Raw genomic sequence first — 12,101 nt, 5'->3', positions numbered from 1 at the left:
CCTTGCCAAAATCATCCTTAGAATAGTCATGTCAACCTCAAAAAGAAATGGGAGCAAATAAACCAAGACTCACTGCATTGCATGTAGACTTCGAAAACCACAATTAACATTGTGTTTTATTGTATTTTCATTTGTTTTGTTAAATATTTCCCAATTATATTTTAATCTTGTGTTTGATACCTTTGCTTTAGACTTTTCCTCTCCTCCTACAAAACCATTTCACATTAGTCAAACAACCCTGGGTATTTCCTTCACATCTCGCACTTATATCTCTATTTCTGTTTGGGAAAAATGGTTTTCCTAAGGTAGCCCCTGTCCAAAAGCCCATTGGTATGTGACTCTCTCCTTAGTGATGGAGCAGACTGCTAGAGTTGGTGAGAATGGGAGAAAGGAGATCTCTTTCATCTTTTTGGAGTCTTCTTTGAGTTTCTTCGAGTAGCTGAGTAAGAGCAGGCTCTCCACTCTTTGAAGTTGGGATTACATCAAAGTGCAAGCCTTTTCTTGGAGACCTCCAGTGAAGGAGAACCTCTCTACTACCCCCCTCATTATCCCAATGCATTATGGGATATTTAACATTGCTTGGATGTAAGCCCACAGTAAGCCTAAACTTGCCTCTACAATTTCTATTCACAAATGCTAAATTAGCCTGGTCTTCAGGGGCCAAGATGAACTAGTCTAAATCCTCTTCTAACCAGCATCGTTGAGGACAATTGCAGGTTCTATTGAGGTCTTCTCCTCTTAAGGCTATACAGCTCCATTTGCTTTACCTGATCCTCATAAGGCATGAGCTTGCCATCCTTCACCATCCTGTTATTCTTCTTGGGACACTTTCCAGCTCATCACTGTCCTTCCTTTAAATGAGAGATCTGAACTGAACACAGTATTCTAGATGTAGTCTGACTGGAGCAAAATTGTCGTTTTTCAGTTCTGTCTGACTCTTTGAAAATCCATTTGGGGTTTTCTTGGCAAAGATTTTGTAGATGAGCAAACTCATTTTATCCTCACAACAACCTTGGTGGAACGGTGCTATCATCCTCATTTTACACAGGAGGGAATTGAAGCAGAGAGAAGTGAAGTGACTTGCTCAGGATCACACAGCTAGTAAGTGTCTCAGGACAGATTTGACCTGAGGAAGATGAGTCTCCCTGACTTCTCTGTTCACTGTGCCATTTAGCAGAGCAGAATACAGAGTAGCCATCACCTGTCTAATCTTAGACACTACTATTTTTAAAAATAATAGATTCTATTGATAGCTTTGCTTTTTATTTCACCTGGATTCCCCTTTGTATGAATTGTCTTTTCCCTACCAAAGAGCCATTCATTTTAATCAAGGTCCTACAGCCAATTTGTCATTGATGGGATTCAAATCTAGGCCTTTCTGACTCCAGAAGAATAGGCTGTCTTCTTCTACACAAGTCCCCTCTCTGTTCATTATTAAGGCTTAACAAATACTAACCAATCAATAAGGGAAGACATAACAGGGAGAGGTAGGTTGAGTCAAGACCAAAGAGCTAATTTCAGCTAAGACAAAATCAATAGGGAGCCAATGCCTTTGGGTCTTGTTTATATCATCAGGCATGGCAGAAGAATGCCAAATGCTCTGGTCTCGGAAGAGCAAGAATTATTCAGGGAGGCAGGTGGTCGGTACAGAGAAATTCTAGAGGCTTTTATTCCTTGAGTAAGAAAGTTAGAACTTTAAAAATATGGGACCCAAACGAACCTAGTGGAAATTGGCTGAAGATTTTGAAACTAGTGAGTGTTGTTCAGCTCTGAAGTCAGCTAGACCTGGGGATGGATAAATAAGTGATACGGATTCCAGACACACTGTCCAGGCTCTATAAATATTCATTGGACAGAATAAAATTGAATGTGGGAAATTCAGGGAAGTGAGCCAGTTCTTGTGAAGGTATGACAAAGCAAGCAGTGAATAAGGGGGGAGTTATCCTTCAAGTTAGCCTGCTGTAAATTCTGTGCAGAAAGAGGACAGACTGCATAACTGATTTCTTCTTACTTGCACAGCGCAGTGACTGGGGTTCTAGTCCCAACTACTTCTTCCTGCAAGGCCAAACTACTCCATAAAGATTTCCTGAAGCTTGAAATTTCCCCTCCACATGTCTGGGACAGCGAGGCATGACCGGGAAATGGCGATTCAGGCCAAGAAGAGGCTTGTTACAGCCACAGACCCCATTGAAAGACTCCGGCTCCAGTGCTTAGCCAGGGGGTCGGCTGGCATCAAAGGCTTGGGCAGGTAAGATGGAAGGAACCAATGACAGAGCGGTATGTTGACTAGAGCACTAGCCTAGCACAGGAGCAAATCCAGACTTGTGACCTTGCACCAGTTATTTTTTCTTTAACCCTTTTCTAACATACCAGCAATGCTAAGATAGAATGTCAAGGGCTAGGCAAGTGGGAGTTAAATGACTTTCCCAGGATCACACAGCTAGGAAATGTCTGAGGCCAAATTTGAACCCACATCCTCCCAAGTCCAGTTCTGGTTCTCTATCCATTGAGTCACCTAGCTGCCTCACAGCTAGGAAAGGAGCAGTATATACCACAATGTCCTGGACTTTGGATTAGATGTTGGAGTTGCAAAAAGAAATCCTAAGAAGTCCTTGCCCTCAGGGAACTTGTTTTCTCTCTCTGTTGGTTGTTGGGGGAAAAAAAGTACTTTGTGATAGTAGTTAGTGTGGTATAATGGAAAAAAGATTGGCTTTGTATCCAGAAAACTTAAATTAAAAAAAAACAACAACAATATTTGCTGCTCACTACCTACTTGTGACATTTGGCAAGTTGCTGACTCATTGGGCTTTGATTTCCTCAGCTGCAAAAAAAGGTGATTTGGTTCGATGACCTCTATAATCCTTTCTACCTCTAAATCTATGATTCCATGAAATACTTTTTTTGTTGTTCAGTCGTTTCAGTCATGTTGGACTCTCAGTGACCCCAACTGGGGTTTTCTTGGCAAAGATCCTAGAATGGTTTGCCATTTCCTTCTCCAGCTCATTTTATGGATGAGGAAACTGAAGCAAACAGGGTTAAGTGACTTGCCCAGGGTCACCCAGCTAGTAAGTGTCTGAGGCCACATTTAACCTCAGGAAGATGAGTCTTCCTGTCTATCCATTGTACCACCAAACTGTGCCTATGAAACCTAAAACTTTCATCAGTAAAATAAGGGCATTGGGCTAGGTATTTCAGAAGCCATTTTCAATGCTATGAATTTTAGTGGCTCTCCAAAAGAGACTCAATGCCATACCAAGAAGGACTGGATGGATAGCCCAATCTCCCTAAGATATTGTCTATTCCTTTCATTCCTCCCCTTTCTTCTATTCTTAAATAAAGCAAAAAAATTTTAAGGGCCTAAGATTCCACATTGACTCTTAATTTATCTCATTTTGACTCTGAAAGACTGTGGGACATTGAAGGGACAATGGTCCATTTCCCCCCATTTGGGTATAATCCTATCATCTTGTAGCTCCTTCAAATTGCTAAAAAAATGCTTGTCTTTCATCCAGTTAACCAATCAGCAATAAGCATGAGTTTATTAAGCATCTTCCAAGTGCCTTGTACTATGCTAGGTGCTGGGGAAACCAAAACCAAAACCAAAACCAAAACCAAAACCAACACCAACCAACCAACCAACCAAACAAACAACAAAAAAAACAGAACAAACAAATAAAACCCCAGAACAGTCTTTTCTCTCAAGCAGCTCACATGAAGGGCTTTTTAAAAGTCCTTCATTTCCTTGGCAACTGCAAAACTTTGACACCAAGAACAGGCTCACCCAGTCATCTGAGAAACTTCTTGGAACAATGAGATTCTCCCTTCTGGGTCTGACAGCTTCCATGCTTGAAGGGACCTGGGCTTGCTTTAGAAGGATTTAGGGCATCTGTTGTGCTATGGGCAGTTGGCACTGTCCATAGAATGCCCCCCTGTACAGAGTGGGGAAACCAGGAGAGGTGTTTAAAAATTAAAAACAGTCAAGGGACCCAGAGAGAAATAAGGAATAGATTGAAAAAATTAAAAGGAAAAAATTAAGCCCTTACCTTCTGTCTTAGAATCAATAAATACTGTATATTGATTCCAAGAAAGAAGAGCAGTAAGGATGCGGCAATGGGAGGAAATGACTTGCCCAGGGTCACACAGCTAGGAAGTGTCTGAGGCCAGAATTGAATCTAAGACCTCATGTCATTTTTTATGCCCACTGTGGTGCCTCAAATAACTCAACATTTATAAGATATTTTCTGGTTTGCAAGATGTTTTAAAAGCTATCTCATCTGAACTTCCCTCAATTGCTGTGAAATAAATGCTATTTTATAAATGAAGATACTAAAGCTCAGAGACATTGAGATTTGCCCAGAGTCACAGAGCTAGTAAATTCTGTAGGCAAGTGGCCCAGTGGATAGTGTTGGGTTTAGAGTCAAAAAAATCTGAATTCAAATACAGCTTTGGACATGTATTAGTTGTGTGACCCTGGGTAAATCATTTAACCCTGTTGGCCTCAGTTTATCTATCTGTAAAATAAGCCAGAGAATAAAACAGCAAACCACTCCAGTATCTTTGCCAAGAAAACTCCAAAGGGGGTCATAAAGAGTTGGACCTGAATGAAAAATGATGGAACAACAAATCCTGACTCTGAATGTGGCACACTCTGCTGCCTGGTATGCGGTAAACAAGATTCACAGTATGTTCTTAATAAATATCTGTTGACTTGACTAGATATACCTTAATTCTCTGTTCTTGGAGGAAACTGGTAGGTTCAGTCTCTGTTGGTTGCTCCATCTAAACCTTTCTCTTAGAATTTCCTACTAATGTAACCTTCACGGTCCCTTCTGGCTCTAAATCTTATGATTCTATGAAATACAAAAGGTCTGGAATGTTTATTTTTAGTAACTGAAAAAAATTGCATCTCTTAGGGATCCTTAAATAAAGAGTCACATAGCAGAGTGCCAACGGTCCAGCCTTGGAGTGGAGAAGACCTGCCTTCAAGCCCTGCTTTCTGAGACACAATTACTCTAGGATCCTTCAAAGTCACTGAACTTTTCAGTACCCCCAAATGACCCTCTTAGCCCGACTTGCAGATGTGTTGCTGGTCTCAGTTGGGGAACAGATTTCCACACTGGGAGTATCCCCACATTGTAGGAAGAAGGAGTGAACTATTTTTTGGGAGTCAGAAAATTTTGGATCTGTTATTTCTTCTTTGAAGCTGATTGACCTAGGTAGATAAAATTTAGCAAAAGACAGTACTTATCAGGAAGCAATCAATCCTTCTCAATTCCAGAAGTGTTTATTAGTCTTGAGTAACACTTTCAAACTAAAATTAATTGAGCAAGAAGGAAAGAGTACAAAAGTCTCTCCCAATACAAATCAGGAATGTGTTATTAGTCAGTAGGTTGGTCATTATAAAGAATATTACAGAGCTGGAAAGGACTCGAGATGATCTAGGCGATTTTGTACCAGAAGAGAAATCTACAGAATCAATGATAAGTGGTCAGCCAGGCTTCACTTGAAAGCTTCAAATACGTGGGGTGGGGAAGCCATTCACTACTTTTGTTGTCGTTCAGTCGTTTCAGTTGTGTCTGATTCTTCTTGACCCCATTTGGGGTTTTCTTGCAAAAGTACTGGCGTGGTTTGCCATTTCCTTCTCCAGCTCATTTAATAATGATGAATCTGAGCAAATAGGGTTAAGTGACTTGCCAGAGTCACACAGCTAAGTGGTTGAGGCTGGATTTGAACTCAGGAAGATGAATCTTATTAATTCCAATCCCAGGATTCTACCCATGTGCCACCTTTACAACATCCTGGGGCAAACTCATTCCACTTTTTGAAACATTTAGTTGCTTAGAAAACTGTTCATACCTCAAGTCTAAATCTGACTCTTTGCCATTGCTTCTAGGTCAGTGTTTTGCGGACAGGCAGAACAAATCCAGTCATGCTGGCCTACTTGTTATTCCTCACACTTGACATCTCCCATCTCCATAGCTTTGCACAGGTTGCTCACCACACTTCCTCATCACCCATCTCTTAAAATCTCTAGTTTCCTCCAAAGTTCATCTTAGTCTCCACTTTCTACTGTACACAGTCCTCCCCCATCCCTAGATTCAGGCGCCTCTCCCTTGAAAGTTACTTCCTATTCACTTTTCCATCTCTTGTATTTCAGTATCTATGTATATGTTGTTTGACTACAAAATAGAAGCTTCTGGAGAACAGGGGATGCTTTTGTTTTGGTATCTCTGACACCTGGCAGAGTTCCTGAGATAGAGTAGGCATTTAATAAATCCATTCCCGGATTGATTGGCTAAAAGAAGTCTTTTCCTTTCTTTTCTATAACAGCTCTTGGAACACTTGAAGACAGTTATCATATGCCCTTAAGTTTTCTCATTCTCTAATTTTTTTTGACAGACTAGTTTGGCCATGATAACTCAGAAGGCTACCAAACCCTCACAGACTTATGCCAACAGTCAGAACTGTGGGTTTAAAAATTAATATTCAATAACTAAGTATTTTATTTTAAATGTTTAATTAATAATAACTAAAGCAAAAGAAATGCCTGAACTCAGTCCAGTTGTAGGTTAAAGAGAGCATGGGAGGAATTACAGCCCACTTAAATACCATCATGCAAAACAGGAGGATGCAGGAAAAGGGAAATGGATTGTAGGTAATACAGACAGGAACTTTGGGTAATGTAGTTTTTGGGGTTCAAGAATTTCTAACTTTACAGGACTATATGTCATGGCACATTTTTATGCATTGATCAATTCAAGCCAATTTCCTTTCTTCTCTCCTCTCCTCTCCTCTCCTCTCCTCTCCTCTCCTCTCCTCTCCTCTCCTCTCCTCTCCTCTCCTCTCCTCTCCTCTCCTCTCCTCTCCTCTCCTCTCCTCTCCTCTCCTCTCCTCTCCTCTCCTCTCCTCTCCTCTTTTTTTCCTTTCCTTTCCTTTCCTTTTCTTTTCTAAAATGGAACTCTTCATTTGGGAATTGACTTACCCATTTTGAAGGGGGAAAATTGTTCTTGCTACTTCATATTTGCAAGATTGGAAGATGAACCTCAACAGGGAGATATTATGAGACAGTGGGGAATTTCCTAGATGGGAAGCCAGAGTACTTGGGTTTGACTCTTGGTTTATAAACTCAAGTGTAACCTCAGACAAATTACTTAATGTCTCTTCACCTCAGTTCCCTCCTCCTTAAATGACAAGGCTGGACTAGATGATCTCTAATGCCCTTTCCAACTCTAAACCTTGAATTCTAGAATCTTCAAAGACCTAATTTCTGCATGGTTTCATTTTCTGCCCATGGATGGTGGGTATTGCTTCATTTTTCCCACATGGAAGTTCTATTTCCCCCTTTGAAAAAGTTGGATCAAATAAGAGAGAACAGCAGGATAATACTAATTGCTCATATTTATATAGTAACTCAATTTTTTTCATTTGAATTAGTTTATTTAGTCAATTTAGACCATTATTCCTTGGTTAAAATATTCACATTATTTCCCTTCATCCCCTCCACCCACTCTTCCCACAACCAACACACAATTTCATTGGGTATTACTTGTGTCCTTGAACAGAACCTATTTTCATGTTGTTGTTTACACTAGGATGTTCATTCAGAATCTACATCCCCAACCATATCTGTTCAACCCACGTATTCAAGCAGTTGTTTTTCTTTGGTGTTTTTACTCCCACAGTGTTTCCTCTGGATGTGGATAGTGGTTTTTCTCGTAGGTTCCTCTGAGTTGTTCAGGGTCATTGTATTGCCACTAATGGAGAAGTCCATTACATTTGATTGTACCACAGTGTATCAGTCTCTGTGTATAATGTTTTCCTCATTCTGCTCCTCTCACTGCATCAATTCCTGGAGGTTGTTCCAGTCCCCATGGAATTCCTCCACTTTGTTATTCCTTTGAGCACAATAGTATTCCATCACCAACATATACCACAGTTTGTTCAGCCATTCCCCAATTGAAGGGCATCCCCTCATTTTCCAATTTTTTTTGCCACCACAAAGAGCGCAGCTATGAATATTCTCGAACATGTCTTTTTCCTTATGATCTCTTTATGGTACAAACCCAGCAGTGCTTTGGCTGGATCAAAGGGCAGGCAGTCTTTTATCGCCCTTTGGGCATAGTTCCAAATTGCCCTCCAGAATGGTTGGATCAATTCACAACTCCACCAACAATGCATTAATGTCCCAACTTTGCCACATCCCCTCCAGCATTCATTACTTTCCATAGCTGTCATGTTAGCCAATCTGCTAGGTGTGAGGTGATACCTCAGAGTTGTTTTGATTTGCATTTCTCTGATTATAAGAGATTTAGAACACTTTTTCATGTGCTTATTAATAGCTTTGATTTCTTTACCTGAAAATTGCCTATTCATGTTCCTTGCCCATTTATCAATTTTTTACAATCTTTACAAATTTGAGTAATTAGACCTTTGTCAGAGGTTTTTGTAATGAAGATTGTTTCCCAATTTGTTGCTTCCCTTCTAATTTTGGATGCATTATGTTTTTTTGTACAAAACCTTTTTAATTTGATGTAATCAAAACTATTGATTTTACATTTTGCTATTTTTTTCTAGTTCTTCCTTGGTTTTAAAGTCTTTCCTTTCCCAAAGATCTGACAAGTATACTATTCTGTGTTTGTCTAATTTTCTTATAGTTTCCTTCTTTATATTCAGGTCATTCACCCATTCTGAGTTTGTCTTGGTGAAGGGTGTGAGATGTTGATCCAAACCTAATCTCTCCCATACTCTCTTCCAGTTTGCCCAGCAGTTTTTTTTTTTTTTTTATCAAATAGTGGGTTTTGGTCCCAAAAGCTGGGATCTTTGGGCTTATCCTAGACTGTCTTGCTGAGGTCATTTACCCCAAGTCTATTCCACTGATCCTCCTTTCTGTCTCTTAGCCAGTACCAAATTGTTTTGATGACCACTGCTTTATAGTATAGTTTGAGATCCGGGACTGCAAGTCCTCCTTCCTTTGCATTTTTTTTTCATGATTCCCCTGGATATCCTTGATCTTTTGTTCTTCCAAATGAACTTTGTTATGTTTTTTTTTTTCTAATTCAGTAAAAAAGTTTTTTGGTAGTTCAAAGGGTTTGGCACTAAATAAGTAAATTAATTTGGGAAGGATTGTCATTTTTGTTATGTTAGCTCATCCCACCCATGAGCAATCAATGTTTTTCCAATTGTTTAGATCTAGTTTTAATTGTGTGGAGAGTGTTTTGTAGTTGCGTTTATATAGTTCTTGTATTTGTCTCAGCAGATAGATTCCTAAGTATCTTATATTGTCTAGGGTGAGTTTAAATGGAATTTCTCTTTCTAATTCTTGCTGCTGAAATGGGTTGGAGATATATAGAAATGCTGATGACTTATGTGGGTTTATTTTGTATCCTGCAACTTTACTTGTTACTCATTTTTTGCAGAGTACTTTACAGGAATATGTTATCTCCTCTTGAGGTATCTGTCTTTTTATGATGAAAAATCTTGACATTGGTTTGCCTTTTTTTTTAACACATCTGTTTTGCTCTACATGACTGATTTATATGTATGTATATATATATATATATTTGTGTGTGTGTTTTCTTCAGAGTATTTCGGATCATGGATGATGATAACAGCCGAACCATCGACTTCAAAGAGTTCATGAAAGGGTTAAATGATTATGCTGTGGTGATGGAAAAAGAAGAAGCCCAAGAGCTTTTCAGTCGATTTGATAAAGATAGAAATGGGAAAATCGATTTCGATGAATTTCTTCTCACATTAAGAGTAAGAATCAAAACACTACTACATCTGTACTTGATTTTCCAATTGTTTGTGCTATAGCTTAGTTTTCTTTGGTATTGATTAAAACATAATGATGGACATCAGAGGAGAAGGAGAAAGCATTCTTCCTCGGAACTTCTAAGACTTACCATCACTTGGACCATTGGTAGATATGCAAATTCATTTTGAGATCTTTTGACAGTGAATGAGCTCATCATACCCATTATAGCAGCACTTTTCTATTAGGTTTACAATTTTTTTTCTCTTCCTCTAGCCCCCAATGTCAAGAGCCAGAAAAGAGGTCATTATGCAGGCCTTCAGGAAGTTAGACAAGACAGGTGATGGTGTGATAACAATTGAGGATTTACGTGGGGTGTACAATGTAAAACACCATCCCAAGTATCAGAATGGAGAATGGTCAGAAGAACAAGTTTTCAGAAAATTTCTGGATAACTTTGATTCACCCTATGACAAGGATGGATTGGTAAGTAAAGGGACATTAGCCAAGTGGAGGGTGGTTAACTCAATTTCAATTGTTAAATATGAAAAGTGAATTCAAAACCAAGCCAATTTTCCATTATATCTGGAAGAAAGAAAGGAAGTTTTTTTTTTCTGAAGTCTTAAGATGTTAACAAATAGTCAAATACTAAAAATCATCAAAGCAGCCATAGTAACCAAAGTAACCATAGAGAGAAAACTCTATTATCTGATATCCCATCCCATACATGGTGGGAGGATGGGCTGCTTTGGTTAATTCTACATCATTCTGGTTGACAAAGAGTTACTATCAGTACTATCCATGAATGATCAGTTTCTCAAGAATTTTGTTCAGTCATTTTCAGACATACTTGACTCTTCATGACCATATTTAGAGTTTTCTTGGCAAAGATACTAGAGTGGTTTGCCATTTCCTTCTCCGGCTCATTTTATAGATGAGGAAACTGAGGCAAACAGGGTTAAATGACTTGCCTAGGGTCATCCAGCTAGTAAGCATCTGAGACCAGATTTGAACTCAGATTTTCCTGACTCAAGACCCAGCACTCTTTCTATGGACCACCTAGTGGTCCTAATTCAAGAATTAGAATGCAATAAAATGTACTCAACCGTGAAGACACATACTATGCTAAGTCATTCTTACCAGTATCAGCTATTGACTGCATAGTGGAAAGAGGAAAGTAGTATCTCCTGGACTGGTCCAATAATGAAAGTATTTACTCTTATTTTTTTCCTAACTCAAATTTGGAATTAGTTTCTGTTCTCATTTCCCACTCATAATAGACATTTGACAGGCTTGGTTTCCTGGAAAAACATAGCATTAGCATTTGACAGTATGCCTAGTTTATAACAAAGAGTGGGCCAAAAAAAGAGCAAATAGTTTCATCTCCCACAACTTATTTCCAGATGGAGAAAACTGGGTCTACCTTAGTCAAAGATCTTTTTGTGCTGTTTACCTTCTTACTGATAATAGCAGCTAGGAAGTTTTTTTTTTTTTCCTAGAAGACTGTTGGGACACTAGGTACCTTCCTGGAATGCACCATTGGGGTCATTTACTACAATCCCATCATTTTACATATGAGAAAATGGAGACCCTGATACTCATAGAACTGTTAAAGGTTGTTAAATTAGCCTCTCTTTAACTGGGGAAGAGGTGTGTGTTAAAGGAATAGTGGGACAAGAAGGAAAATTGGAGGTGGCGAAAAGAAAAAAATATCTTATTCTCAAAGGGTTTTCATGAGTTTTTCCCAGAATGTAGAGAGTCTTTATTACCAGACTAGCAGCCTCCAGCATTATGGAAAAAAAAAGAGGCAGTAGAAGCTTTTAGGTAAACAATATTCTTTTTTAGTTCAGAAAAATGCTTCAAAATAATATAAAATGCTCTAGTCTAGGAGTCAGGAGACCTGAGTTCTCATCCGCACTCTGCCACTAGCCACTCATCTTATCTAAAATTGATGTCATTTAAAAATATCTGGCCTCAGTTTCTTTATCTTTAAAACAAGGGAGATTGATTAGATGATCTTGAAGGTTCCTTCTGACTCTAAACTTATTTAGCCAGAAACTATTTTCCTCATTGGTCCAGCCAATATCATGTTGACAACTCGGTTTAACTTTTGAAGATTAGTGGTAAAAACGTAGGATGGCGTATCCTTCACATGAAAGAACTCTTTCCTTTTGTGGTGGTGAGCAGTGCCAGGAGTAAACACTTTACTGCCCAAGTTTAATCTACCAGCACACCTTTCTCTAAATATTAGAAATGTTCCTGAAAAGTTTCATGCAAATCAAACTTTTTTTTTTTATTTGAACCAGGTTTTGTAGGTATTGGGGAAACTTCCCACATGGAGGACTCC

The 12,101-nt window shown here is 39.0% G+C and overlaps 1 protein-coding gene across 1 annotated transcript in view; it reads left to right on the top strand.

The window, feature by feature from the left end:
- Positions 1 to 12,101, top strand: part of CAPSL (calcyphosine like) — a 45,491-nt gene that overhangs the window by 23,619 nt on the left and 9,771 nt on the right. The window contains exons 2-4 of the mRNA XM_007487455.2: positions 2,020 to 2,248; positions 9,582 to 9,759; positions 10,031 to 10,240. Coding sequence (XP_007487517.1) covers positions 2,112 to 2,248; positions 9,582 to 9,759; positions 10,031 to 10,240 — 525 coding nt within the window. The 5' untranslated portion in view covers positions 2,020 to 2,111. The remainder of the gene's footprint in view (positions 1 to 2,019; positions 2,249 to 9,581; positions 9,760 to 10,030; positions 10,241 to 12,101) is intronic.

Source organism: Monodelphis domestica, chromosome 3 (assembly GCF_027887165.1).
Source record: "Monodelphis domestica isolate mMonDom1 chromosome 3, mMonDom1.pri, whole genome shotgun sequence".
Lineage (NCBI taxonomy): Eukaryota > Metazoa > Chordata > Mammalia > Didelphimorphia > Didelphidae > Monodelphis > Monodelphis domestica.
This window is presented reverse-complemented; position numbering and strand designations above follow the sequence as displayed.